The 14860-nt window shown below is 38.3% G+C and overlaps 1 protein-coding gene across 9 annotated transcripts in view; it reads right to left on the bottom strand.

Annotated features, from left to right (window-relative positions):
• Positions 1-3935: 3935 nt before the first annotated feature.
• MLLT10 (MLLT10 histone lysine methyltransferase DOT1L cofactor) overlaps positions 3936-14860 on the bottom strand; it is a 251441-nt gene continuing 240516 nt past the window's right edge. For 8 of the 9 annotated variants that reach the window (XM_037058099.1, XM_037058098.1, XM_037058097.1 and 5 more), the window contains 4 exons: positions 14368-14729; positions 12782-12878; positions 7212-7421; positions 3936-5083 (listed from right to left, as the gene is read on the bottom strand). In XM_037058099.1, the coding sequence (XP_036913994.1) occupies positions 5039-5083; positions 7212-7421; positions 12782-12878; positions 14368-14729 (714 nt within the window). In that variant the 3' untranslated portion in view covers positions 3936-5038. The remainder of the gene's footprint in view (positions 5084-7211; positions 7422-12781; positions 12879-14367; positions 14730-14860) is intronic. The other variant, XM_037058102.1, reaches the window with a different exon arrangement.

Here is a 14860-nt window from a genome sequence, read left to right as displayed (position 1 = left end):
TCAAAAAATAAAAGAGGGAACCCCTCCAAACTCATTTTACAAGGCCAGCATTAACCTGACACCAAAACCACACATGACACCACAAGAAAATATCACATGCCAATATCCCTGATGAACACAGATGCAAAGATTCTGAAAGGAACATTTACAAACGGAATTCAAGGACACAGTAAAAGGATCATACAACGTGATCAAGTGGAATTCACTGGAGGGATGCAGAGGTAGTTCAACATCTGCAAACTAATCAGTGTTATACTCCGTATTAACAAAATGAAGGTTAAACTTTTATGATTATTTCAATAAATGCTGAAAAAGCACTTGACCAAATTCCATATCCACTTATGATTAAAAACTGTAAGCAGTGGTATGGGGGAACATATGTCAACTTAATAAAGGTATCATTACACAACATGCCCACAGCAGCATCATAGTCGACTGTGAAAAGCCAGAAGCTTTTCCTCCGAGATCGGGATCAACACAAGGATGCACTGTCTCGGCACTTTTATTCCACACAGAATTGGAAGTCCTAGCAGGAGCAATCAGGCCAAAAGAAAAAAGGCACCCAAATGGAAAAGAAAGCACTACAAAAGTCACTACATGCAAATCTAAACACTCCATCAAAAAACAGTAAAAACTAATAAACTCAGTAAAGTTGCAGGATACAAAATCAATATACAAAAATGTTTTTTTGTACTAATAAACTATCAAAAAGAGAAATTAAGAAACAATCCCATGTATAAATGCACCAAAAATAATAAAATACCTAGGAATAAATTTAATCAAGGAGGTGAATGACCTGCATAATGAAAACAACAAAACAGCCCTGGCTGGTGTAGCTCTGTGGACTGAGTGCTGACCTGTGAACCAGAGGATTGTGGTTCGATTCCCAGTCAGGGCACATGCCTGGGTTGCAGGCCAGTTCCCAGCAGGGGACGCATGAGAGGCAACCATACATTTGCTATTTCTCTCCCCCTCTCCTTCCCTTCCCTTCTAAAGACAAATAACTAAGTAAAAATCTTTTTAAAAAAACCAACAAAACATTAATAAAAGAAATGGAAAAAGTCACAAGTAAATTGAGAGACATTCCAAACTCATGCATGGAAAGAATTAATATTGTTCATATGTCCATACTACCGAAAGCAACCTACAGATTCAATGTAATCTGTATCAAAATTCCAATGGTATTTTGCATGCAAATAGAACAATCCAAAAATTTGCATGGAACCACGAAAGATTCCAAATGGCCAAAGCAATCTTGAGAAAAAAGAACAAAGGTATCACACTCGATTTCAAACTATATTACACAACTATAGTCATGAAAACAGTGTAATATTTGGCATAAAAACCAACAGAGATCAATGGAACAGAATAGAGAGCCCAGAAATAAATCCACACATACATGGCTAATTAATTTATAACAAAGGAGGCAAGAATATACACTAAGGTAAGAACATTTTCTTCAATAATGGTGTTGAGAAATTTGGACTGCTACGTATAAAAGAATGAAACTGGACTACCATTTCAACAGCATACACAAAAATTAACTCAAAATGAGCCCTGGCTGGTGTAGCTCAGTGGATTGAGCACAGGCCTGCGAACCAGAGGATCGCGGTTCCATTCCCAGTCAGGGCACATGCTTGGGTTGCAGGCAGGTTCCCTGCAGGCCAACTCCCAGCAGGGGACACACAAAAGGCAACCATACATTGATGTTTCTCTCCCTCTCCCCTTCCCCTCTAAAGGTAAATAAATAAATTTTTTAAAAAATAGAAAATAAAATAAAATAAAATAAATTAACTCAAAATGGACTAAAGGCTTGAACATGAGACCTAAAACCATAAAACAACTCCCCCCCAAAAACATAGGCAGTAAGCTCCCTGACATCGGTCCTTGAGGATTTTTTAATCTGACACCAAAAGCAAAGGCAACAAAAGCAAAAATAAACAAATATGGCTACCTCAAATTAAAAAGCTTCTATAAGCAAACTACCATATTTTTGGACCACAGACGCACCTACATTTTAGAGGAAGGAAATAGGAAAAATTTTTGAAGCAAAAAATGTGGTCAAATATTTAATAACATAAACAACACAGTATTTCACCAATGTAAATGTAAAGCTACATTCAGATTATAAGACGCACCCCCATTTCCTCCCAAATTTGGGGGGAAGTGTGTCTTATAGTCCGGGGAAAAAAAGGTATTGGCAAAATGAAAAGGCAGCCTACCAAATGGGAGAAATTGATTGCAAGCTATACACCTGATAAGGGCCTAATATCCACAATATACAAAGAACTCTTAACTCAATAGCACAAAAACAATCGGACTTAAAAATGGGCGAAATACCTGAATAAACATTTCCCAAAGAAGACACACAGATGGACAATAGTATATTAAAAGATGCTCAGTATAATTAGTCACCAGGGAAATGTAATCAAAACCACAGTGAGGTATCACCTCATACCTGGCAGAATAGCTATTACCAACAAGACAAGAAATAACACCTGTTGGTGAGGATGTATTGTAGAAAAGGGAACCCTTGTGCACTGTTGGTGGGAATGTAAGTTGGTGCAGCCACCGTAGAAAACGGTATGGAGGCTCTTCAACAAACAAAAAATAGAACTACCATATAATCCAGCAATTCCAGTTCCAGGTATTTACCCAAAGACAAAAACACTAACAGGAAATGATGTATGCACTTCCATGCTCACTGCAGCATCACTCACAGTAGCCAAGATACGAAAACAACCCAAGTGTCCATCCATGGATGAATGGATAAAGAAATCGTGGTGTATCTATACAATGGAATATTATCTAGCCAAAAAAGAGAAACCCTGCATTTGTGACAACATGGCTGGACCTTGAGGGCAATATGCTAAGTGACAGAGAAATACTGGATGACCTCCTATGTGGAATCCATATTATAAATGAATAAATGAATGAATGAAACCTAACAAGAAAAAATGAGAACCGATTTTTAAGTACCAGAGGCAGGGAGAGCAGGAGTGGGAGGAGAAATTGGTCAAATTGTAGCTTCAATCATAAGATTAATAAGCACTAGGGATGTAATGTACAACATGATGACTACAGTTAACACTGCTCCATGGTATATTTGAAAGTTGTTAAGAGAGTAAATCCTAATCACCACAGGAAAAAAAATTTTTGTTTTCTCTTTTTTTTGTATCTATATTAGATAATGGTAACTAAACTTACTGTGGTAATCATCTCACAATATATGTAAGTCAAATTATTATGTCATACACCTTAAATTTACACAGTGCTCTATGTCAATCACATCTCAATAAAACTAGAAAAAATGGCACCGAGTTATAAACATTATTAAATTTTATTAACAAAAACTGTATACATTTTCTTTAATACATGTGGAATTTTACATCTAGGTAAAATAACAACACATTCAAACTTTACCATTTATACAAATTGTTACAGAATAACAACCAGTGGGTTAAATAAGTAAAATAAACCACACCGATTTTTTTAATTATCTACAAAAGATTTGACTTTTCTTTAAAATTCCCCTGAACATATAAAAATAAATTAATTTTACTTTTTAATTAAATCTACCAATTAGAAATATTACAAATCAAAATATCAATGTTATCTTATGAATTTTTCACAATACAAAACAGATTCACAAAACCTTATTTACAGAAATGAGGTAAGAACTGTGCAATGTTTAACCAAGAAACATATTGCAGAATTAACATGTTCTTCTAGCTAAGTACACAGTGGAGGTCTAATTATAGCTGGGTCTTTTCCACTAATAACTCACACATTTTAGTGCAGTTCGATGATTACATCCCTGACTGTTGAATCCACACACCGCCATACTGTCACATCAGCGGTGTGGTGACCCAAAGTGGATGGGCTGTAACACAGATTTCACCTGTTTCAGGAACTGCAGTGGTGGGTTGTTTCTCTTTTTTGTTTGAAATCACTGTCAGTAATGGAAAGTTATTTAAATAAAAAAACAAAAATCCCTACCAGATCCACTCATTTTTCTTGTGACTCATTAGTGGACAAATACCCAGGTAACAGTTTTGCCTGAGCTATCTACGGTGGCATAGAACGTTTTTAATAAAGGCAGAATCATGGGGAAGGCTGCTGGTGCAACACTGACTATTCCTACTACTCACAAGGACTGACTATAATTATAGTGCAAGCTCAGCTGTCTAGAGCCATTTCAACACCACGACGGTACTAACAGGCACTTGATTCAGGCCAAACCCTACCATCAGTTTCCAGAGTGGCCCCTGTTTCAGAAAGAAGTCTTCACTTTGAATTGATCTGGTTCCCCCAGCAGCCTAGAACTCACTTAACTCAAAGTTTCTTTGCAATATGAGGAGGTCTTAATACTAAAGAAAAAGCATTTAGCAAAAGAAAATTACCTTTAGCAGAGGCAGACATTACCACCCTAACTTGATTACCAAAATTGGCCAAATCCCATTAGAAAGGAAATTTTTATAAGAAAGATTGCGAAGTCCCAGTTGATAACCTATTTATTTGCAATAAAACTCCAGAAGAAACTTGCCAGTTTCTAGAAATTTGTTTTAAGTTTTGACTCACAGAGTAAGCACACTGTTACCCAAACAAAATATATTTTCATATTCCAACTAGTACAATAAAATCAAATACTTTATAAATGAAACAAGTCTTTGTTTTACTATTCATCTCTCCAATTTGTAACAAAATTTGTTGTGCACCAACTACATTAGATTTTTCTTAGGTTGATAAACTCACTCCATGTGAATTATTTCACTGACAAAAGTTAGTTATTACATTTTCTTTCGAAGTTCAAAAAATTTGGGAGAGGGATGGGGGATAAGGGAATTCCATTTCAGTGCAACAAAGCAACAAGAAAATTCATCAAAGCCTTACAAGAATGTCCTTGTGGCAGAAACCCTTTGTTGTGCGGTTAGTTTCTCGCTGCATTTCCTCACAGGTGTAGTACGAGGACTGCAAGAGCAGCCAGGTGAAGTGCTAGAACAGCAGGACAGGCAATTTCTAGACTGTTTCTCAAGTGTCAACTTTTCTCCTGAGCAACAGGCCCGGTTTTATCACTAAGTCTCTGCAATTAAACAAAATCAGATGCATCAGTGAAATCAATTTTTGGCTCACATTTGAGGTAATATCCTCTGAATTGAAATTATGGGTGGGGTAAAATGTAGAATATGGTCATTCTTTTTATTCTGCAAGTCAACATGGCTACTTTTCAGCATAATATAAAGACAAACTTACTGGTAAACACTATCGGTTGTTTTATAAACATGAAATTCAGCAGTAAACAAAGGCAGAAAATGCCCATCTGAGGGACAGAACTCACCAAGGAATGAATGTAGCAATCATTCCCTGAAACTGACTTTTCCACGGGTGTAGTAATGTGGTGCTATGGAAACGGACTAACAAAGTCATGGGCTCTGATCCAACATGTGCTATTTATCTTTTGATCTTAACCACTTTCAGTCTCCATTTACTCATCTACAAAAATGGGATTACAGCCTATTGTTATTTTTAAGATTGAAATCATGCATTCTATTGTATCTAACAAAGATACCTAGTGTATAGTAGGTACTCATAAGTAGTATTTTCCAGCCCTGCTTTTCTCCATTAGGTAATTAACAGTTATTTTATATTATTTATTATTGTGGCTTTTCTTTTAAAAATATGTCCATATAGTACAGAAAAGTTATCTTGTAATTAACTTGCTTTGTAACACAAGAAAAAACTTAAGAGGAAAGAACAGCACAAAATTTTTCTATATTAAGATGGAATCACTTAAATTTCCCATGTCAGCCAAACACTGGAGAGGTAGTAAGTTTGTAAGTAAATATGTATTTACAATCAGGAAATCTGAAACAATGGGGTAAACAAAACCCAATAATCTATATTTTAAACCAATTCCTGTTACTATATACAAACTAACATCTCTAAAGACTAAAAAGCACAGTCCACAGCAAGCTTTCAGGTTATGGGAAAGAGTGAGCATCATGACGATGACACTTCTGTTTGCCACGTGTGCCGCCTCATTCTCTCCCTTCTTCCTTCTCCTGATGTCCAGTCTCCACTCTATATCCCATTATCCTTCCTCTAATAGGGCTCTGCCCGGAATTGGAATTTAGGGAAAACATTTATACTCCAGTAAAGTAGACCTAATCAAAGGGGAGAATTCATAGAAAGAAACAGCCTTAAAAATGTATGCTACTATATGGATAGTATACTGTCCCTACAACCATTTTTAATTTATCCTAACTTGTACACTGACAGGGTATGTTACTATCACATACCATTAATACGAATTTAAATTCCAGCCCTGACCTGTGTGGTTCAGGTTGTTGGGCGTCATCCAGCAAAGGAAAAAGGCTGCAGGTCTGAATCTCAGTCAGGGCACATGCCTGGGTTGCGGGTTTGGTGCCCAGTCGGTACATTGTATGAGAGGCAACAGATCGATGCTTCTCTCTCACACTAATGTTTTTCTCCCTCTCTAAAAATAAATAAATAAAATCTTAAAAAATATTAAAATTCCATTGCAAATGTGATTATAATTTAATTTTTTAAAAAAGATTTTTATTTATTTGTTTTTAGAGTGGGGGAAGAGAGGCAGAGAAATACCAATGCACAAGAAAAACACCGACTGCTTGCCTCTCCTATGCCCTCAACTGGACACCTGGCCCACAACCCAGACATGTGCCCTGTTCAGGAATTGGAACCCCCAACCTTTTGCTTTGTGGCACAACGCCAAATCTACTGAACCATACTGGTCAGGGCTGTAATTTACTTTTTTAAAAAGAGTAACCTGATAGAATGGTTGGAGTACTCTAAAAGTTATATATTAATTTTATTATAAATAGAAGTCAATTTTAGGAAGCACTTCAGGGTAAAATAATAAAAGCATTCCTAAAATATCTAGGCTAGTTCTATAATTAAACTAATTATTCTCACAAAGCACCAAATATTGTCTTCTGAGTGGACTGTCCCCATGCCACTAAAACTTTATGTGCAAATTCAAACCGATATACTTAGAAAATATATAATTTGGGTTAGGTCCTTTGTATTTATACTATCCAGTTGCTAAATAACTTGTATTAAGAAGAAATTACAGGGGGAGTATTTTTTTAAAGGGAGAGACAGAAGAAAATCATCTCTGATTAATCAATAAAGTTCTTTTTATTTCACTAGATATAATCAAAGACACTTACTGCTCCTTTCTGACTTGCACTGTCGCCATGGATGGTGAGAAACGGGTTGGTGGTAGCTGGGTGCAGCGGCGGCGCCTGAGTACCTGCAAGTAGGTTGTTTATTGGTATTTGTGTTGGTCCAGAAATCTGCAGCTGCTGTAGTTCAGGCTGATGGTGCTGCTGGTGGTGATGCTGCTGCACTAACTGATACAGAAGGGCCTGATGTTGCTCCTTAGGTAAAAATATGTGAGAAAAGATGAGTTCCCTGTCACAGAATTCAGCAGTCAGTAAAGCTTGCCTTTTCTATTTTCTTCTTTAATATTAGAGAGTTAAACATAAGTCACATCCATACTATTAAGAAAAAAACTAGTATCTCTTCTGGAAAAATACACTATACTAGATAATATCTACTATAAAATGCTAATACCATTAGTGAATGGCTTATTTCCAAAATGGGCAAACAAATATAGGAGACCTCTATTTAAATTGGGTTATCCATGATAATCAAGACCAACAGCAACTTACAGAACTCATTAAGTTCTCTGTATGTGACTTCAGAATAAACTATGTGGGCAAAATCCTTCCTGTAATTCTGGGAACTTAAAATATGTTTAAAGTTGTCATTCATGCCAACAGAAGTGCTTTCTTCATGTAGTTACGAGACTACTCTTTACAGTGAGCATGTATTTCATTTCCTGAGTGCTTTCCTCTGTGCCAGGCACTGTTTAGAGACATGTGTTTTGTGCCTGAGACATATTAATTGGTGGGGAGGGAGGGGAGGACCCTGTCCTTATGCAGTCCACCCTGGGAGGAAGAGGGAAAGACAAAAATGTTAGAATATGAATATTGCTGAGGGTCAGGGGATAGAGAAATGTATATATGGGTCTTGTGAAATAGACTGGTCAGCCCTGGCTGGTGTGGCTCAGTGGACTGACTGCAGGTCTGTGAACCAAAAGGTCACTGGTTCGATTCCCAGTCAGGGTACACGCCTGGGTTGCAGGCCAGGTCCCCAGTAAGGGGCACGGGAGAGGCAACAGCCTCTCTTGAACAATGATGTTTTTCTCCCTCTCTTCCCCTCTCTCTAAAAATAAAATAAATAAAATAAAATCTTAAAACAAAATGAGATAGATCTGTCAGAGAATTCTCTGTGTAGATATGGGCGGGGCAGGGTGGGGGTGTCCTAGGTAGGTAGAACAGCCAGTGCTAATGGGCTATATTGCACATCCAGTATAATCAAGGGAAATAGCAAGACCAGAGGTGCTGAAGTGGAGGGAGCAAGGAAGAGGCAAGAGGAGAATATGGGCCTCACGGCCATAGGCCATGAGTACTTCTTTACCTTTTACTCAAAGTAAAAAGTGTAAGGTTTTGAGCAGAGAAGTGACAACCTGATTCAGGATTTCTTCATGGATTCAATGTGTGAGGCATGAGAGAAAGGGAGGAGCGAAGAATGACTGCCAGGTTTTTGCCTTGAGCAGCTGGAAGAATGGGCTTGCCGTGAGCTGAGGAAAAGAAACTGTGTATGGAGCAGGTATGCGGTGAAAGATTATCATCTCAGTTGTGGACAGGCTATGGATGAAATATCTAGTAAGATATCCAAGTGGAGATAACAAGTAAGCACTTGGATACAGAAGTCTGAAATTCCAGAGTAAGGCCTGGGCTGGAAAAGTATTTATACACGAAAGGTATTTAAAGCTACATGACTGGAGATCACCAAATTCTAGAACACTCTAAGGGGCTGAGGGGAAGAGGAGAAAAGGAATGGCCAGTTAGGCAGAAAATATTTTATGATAACGTGGAAATTATCATAAGAAATTTCCAGAAATTATCTGGAAATTAAAGTAAGAAAGTGTTTCAAGAAGGAAAGAGTGATCAACTCTGTCAAATGCTGTCTCCAGCCAGGTGAAGTGAGGTGAAAAACTAGAACTGACCAATGTGGCTCAGTTGGTTGGGCACTGTCCCATAAAGCAAAAAGTCACAGTTGGATTCACGGTCAGGGCAGATGACTGGGTTGTGGGTTTGGTCCCAGGTCAGGGCATATGCAAGAGGCAACTGGTTGATGTTTCTCTCACACCGATGTTTATCTCCCTATCCTTCTCCCTCCTTTCCCCTCTCTCTAAAAATAAATAAATAAAATCTTTTAAAAAACTGAACTGACCACAGGACTCAGCGACATTGGGAAGACACAGTGAGCAGAGAAACAGGGTAGCAGCTGGTAGGGGGGTAGGGTGAAGCAAGAGTTTTTCTTAAGTCCTGGCTGGTGTAGCTCAGTGGATTGCACACAGACCTGTGAAGCAAAGGCTCACCAGTTTGATTCCCAGTCAGGGCACATGACTAGGTTGCAGGCCAGGTCCCCAGTAGGGGACACATGTGAGGCAACCACACACTGATGTTTTTCTCTCCCATTCTTTCTCTTTCCTGTCCCCTCTCTATAAAAATAAATAAATAAAATATTTTTTAAAGTTCTTAAAATGGGAGAAGAAAATATGCCTTGTAATAATTCTTGCCTACATAAAGTTCAATGTTTATAAATGAATAAACTTTACCTCATGACCCTGGCTGACAAAGGAAAAAGTAAAGTTTAAACTGCTTCAGTCCTTATGGTTTCTGAGAAACAATTTGTACTAAAAATTCCTTAATCAACCATGTTCTGGAAATGAGACATCTATATGTGCTATTACGAGAGTGAATCTTGATTCACAGGAAGAGCCCCAAATTAGCTGAATTTCAGTACTTCATAATTAAGAGGCAGCTTGAGATAAGAAAACAAGATCACATTTTAGCTTAAGCATTTCAGAACTTATATACAATCTGTCTTTATACCACTGGAAATACAGTATATGAAAATGATGCCAAATATTTTCAATATATTTTTGACTCAATCAAGAAAGTAGGTAAATATATTCTAGAAAGAAATTATTAAAAGGCTGAAACTCTGAGTCATTTAAATAGTACCTTCTACAGGCAGTCTAACTCAGTGAAGTGTGCTAGGGAAATGGGGCTGGAGAAAAGTCACACGACCACATGAACTTGGAGACTAAATTCATGACCACAGAGGGCCAGTCAGTGCTGCCCTTGCACGTGAGCCACACACTTCCCCAAGTCTTAGTTAGCTCTTCCTCCCCCTCTGCCAGTGCATTTACTCCACATCTTCTTAACCACCAATACTCCACTGTCCCTCAGCTGACCCCTTTATTTATAATTTACTTTAAAAAAATAAAAGCATTAAAAGTGGATACCCTCAATAGCCTATCATAAAACCCACTGACAGCTGTTCTGCCCGCCCTCTTCTCAGAACAGAATGCCGTGCTCAGCTCCTCTTCTTTCGGAGAAACTTTGCTGATCTGGGGCTCTCCTTCCTCTCGCCTGTACCGGAAGTTAACTTATCCACAGAGACTGTCATATTCAAAATGGAACCACCCTCCCTAGACCATGTCTTTCTCCTGTTAGGTGTCCATTTCCTTGCTTCCCACAGTAATAGATCTTTACTTGCCTCCACGCCACCTTCACTTCCTCTCCTTCCATCTTCTTTTGAACCACCGAGTGAGGTTTTTACTTCTCACTAAAACTGCTTGCATGAAAAACCTCTAGACGGCCGAATCCAGTGGTCAATTCTTACTTGTCCTGCCAGAAGCATTTTATGCAGCAGAGTCCTCCCTTTCTTAAAACATTTTCTTCACATGGGTCCCTAGAAGACCACTTTCTCAGTTTCCCTCTTAGGTCACTGGTGGCCACTTTTTTTCAATATGCTTTAGTACATTATTATTCTCCTCCAGGGTGTTCAAGCTCAGTCTTCAGATCTTATCAAATCTTGTGGATCTAAAAATCACATACGCAGTAATGACCCCACATTTACATATCCATTTCTATCCTTAGACACCCACTTGACCATCTAAAACCAGATGTCTCAAACTCAGAATGCACACAGCAAACTCCTGTTATCTCTGCAAAACCGGCTCCTCCTAGTCATCCAAATCTCAGTAATAAGTCAACATCCATTGTTTAAGGGCTCTCTCTTTTTCTTTTCTTTTTAAGAAGATTCTATTTCTTTATTTTTTAGAGAGAGGAGAAGAGAAAGAGACAGAGAGGGAAAGAAACATCATTGTGTGAGAATGAAAGAGTTGCCTCTTGCACGCCCCCAAGTTGGGGACCTGGCTCACAACCCAGGCAGGTGCCCTGGCTGGAATCAAACCAGCAATCTCTCAGTTCGCAGGCTGGTGCTCAGTCCATGGAGCTGCACCAGCCAGGGCAGGACTCTTTTTTTAAAGATTTTATTTATTTATTTTTAGAGAGAGGGGAAGGGAGGGAGAAAGAGAGAGAAACATCAATGTGTGGTTCCTTTCACATGGCCCCCACAGGGGACCTGGCCCACAACCCAGGCATGTGCCCTGACTGGGAATCAAACCTGCGACCCTTTGGTTTGCAGCCCGCGCTCAATCAATCCACTGAGCTACACTGAGCAGGTGACAGGACTTTTTTTTTCTTGAATGTCCAACAAACAAGTCTTGTTGGTTCTATCTTCAACATACACAATTCCATACAGTTTCCCACCATGTTTATCACGCTGTTTTAAAATACCAGCATCTACCTGTGATGCTCCTGTTTCTACTGTTGCCACCACCTCCCCTCCTAACACACACACATTACTCCCCATAATGCAGCAGCTAAATTCATCCTTTAAAAAATGTGATTATCATGTCACTATACTGTTCAAAGCCCTCCAATTAATTCTTTAAAATAATCCTGAAGGGAAAAGTGAAAATAAAGGAAATAAAACTTTTTAAAAATTGGGATAATTATTAAAGCTAGGTGGTTAGTATACAAGTATTATACTCTTTATCAGTGCACTTAAAATATTCCACAATAGAAAGGTTAAAAAAATCACCAATGGCTTTCCTTCACAATTAAGGTAAATTTAAATTTCTTGCCACAGAGAGCCAAATAAGTTAGTCTATGATCTTCTATACCAAACCTATCTGTCTGACCCTCTGCATTGGCCTGTCTCATTATGCAGTCATGCTGGCTGTCTTTCTAGTCCCCAAAACATAAATACTTGTCCAGCTGAGGTCTTTACAACTGCTGTTCCCTCTACCTGGAATGTGCTTTCTCGTCTTTTCCTATGTCAAAAGTCATGCTCCTTAAACTTTTATTCAGATCTGTGCTCAAACATCACCTACTCAAAGAAGCTGGACCATCCTACTTAAAATGACCCTCATACCACTGTTCTCTATCACTTTACCCTGCTTTATTTTTCTTCTCAATACTTAATCACTACCTAATAGTATATATCTATTTACTGTCCATCTCCCCTCTCAGAAGGAAGCTCCACAAAAATACAAAGTCTTGTTCACCACTCTACCACCAGAGTCTACAAGAGCACCACAGACCGTGATCAGTGGGGTCAACAGTGTCACTGCAAGTATTGCAGACTAGACCGAATGGCAAGACAAACTATTTCTGCAGTATGCATCTGTTAACTTTGTCGCACAAAGTGGGTAATCAGTACATTACACAGAATATCTATCTACTTTAACTTACATCAATTCTCCTAATAAAAAAATCAAGTACTACTGATATCAAAAGGAAGCACTTACTGGAGTGAGCTGTTGAGAATTTAACAACTGCTGAAATTGCTGTTGATGAAGAAATATTTGTCTTTGCTGGTCAGAAAGTAATCCTAGTCCTGAGGCACTGAAAAAAAGATTAAAATTCTTACTTTCTACTATATACCTTTAATGTTTTTTTAAATGTAAAATGAAAGACTACTCTTTGATTTTATGTTTAATAAGTTCAAATCAAATTTTTAATCTTAACACATTTTGAAAACAATGACAGGCAAATTTCTTATTTTTGTATGTAGCTGCACACACCTGTGTGTGCAAGCATGCATGCAGATACACAAGAACTCACACTGTCAAGACACGTTTGTTTTTTTTTAAAGATTTTATTTATTTATTTATCTTTAGAGGGGAAGGAGAGAGGGAGAGAAACATCAATGTACAGTTGCCTTTCGTGCGGCCCCTGCTGGGAGTTGGCCTGCAGGGAACTGGCCTGCAACCCAGGCATGTGCCCTGACTGGGAATGGAACCGCGATCCTCTGGTTCGCAGGCCTGTGCTCAATCCACTGAGCTACGCCAGCCAGGGCATCAACACGTGTTTTGTTTTCCCTTTTATTGTAAACTAAGCAGGTACTAAATTATTTTATGAAATAGAAATTTACACATGCTGCCCTGGCTGGTGTAGCTCAGTGGATTGAGCATGGGCCTGCGAACCAAAGAGCTGTGGTTCGATTCCCAGTCAGGGCACATGCCTGGGTTGCAGGCCAGTCCCCAGCAGGGGGTGCATGAGAAGCAGCCATACAGTGATGTTTCTCTCCCTCTCTCCTTCCCTTCCCCTTTAAAAATAAATAAATAAATCTTTTTAAAAAATTACATGTGTTTACGACATGCACATGTAATTAATTTATTCTTAGTTATTCAAGAGTAATTTAACCTACATTAAGTAACACATATTTAAAATAAGACATAATCTAAACACATTAGTCAGTGGTTTGACCCAACCTTTTAAAATGGTCCCAGTGGTCAGTAAAATTAAACACTAATGAAGAGAGAGCCAGAAAAAAGTTTACTGTTGCCCACTGGAAATCCATTTAAAATGATTTATTCCTTAAGACTATGTTCAATAACATGACACTAGTCTCTTTATTTTGAACAAACATTTAAATGAAATTCCAGAACAATGAAATAGTGAGTCTGACTTCCTTGATATCAAGATAAGTATCTAACCTTCATCCTATCAAAATCTTTTATTATAAAGCGAACAGAATTACATAGCTGAATTTTAAGAAACCAGTGTTCATATGTGATCTTCATTACAATACTACTTTTCTTTTGAATTTATGATATATAAAGGCACTATACACAGCATAAGATCAAAAGGGAATTTTTCAGTACAGAATATATTTGATGTTTTGTTATTCAAGTGGCTTACTTTTGTTTTAATCAAAATTACTTGAGTTTAAAAAATAAATGGCTCTCAGTAAATATACTTAAAGTTTGGTGGATTGTAATTTCTTAGAGTACATCTACATGGAGAATATTAAAAATCCCAGTCTAAAACATGGACAACAGTATTATGTTACACTGGAAAACCTAAAATATATTTTAAGTAAGTTTCTTACCTGTTAGTCAGTGTAGCTGGCATTGGATGAGTTGCATTAGGTTGTACAGTTGTGTGGGTGAGGGGGGTAGGGTTCTGGGACATTGTGACAGGGGTCTGAATAACACCATTTAAAGCTCCTACAATGCCATTAATTGCCAGTTGGTTACCTGGCAAAGCTCCAATTATCCCACCCACTCCAGGCACTGCAGGAATGGTAGATGTTACAGTCTGCATTCCCCCGGCCAGTGCCCCCACTGTCACACCATTGACCTGCTGCACTCCACTAACGCCTGTGCCCTGCTGAGCTGGACTCTGCCCAGCAGGGGGTGGCGTAGAAAGAGCTGATGAGCTGCTGGTGCTTTGTCCACTGGAGGTTAAGTCCTAATGAAACAAAGAATACAAATTTATATTGTAAGGAACACATTAAAATTGTTTGAAATAATTTTAAACCATTTAATGGGATACACTATTGTTTATGAGTAAAATACACAAATGAAACCAACCACATCAAA

Source organism: Sturnira hondurensis, unplaced genomic scaffold (assembly GCF_014824575.4).
Source record: "Sturnira hondurensis isolate 20B ecotype Veracruz unplaced genomic scaffold, ASM1482457v3 Scaffold0009906, whole genome shotgun sequence".
Taxonomy (NCBI): Eukaryota; Metazoa; Chordata; class Mammalia; order Chiroptera; family Phyllostomidae; genus Sturnira; species Sturnira hondurensis.
This window is presented reverse-complemented; position numbering and strand designations above follow the sequence as displayed.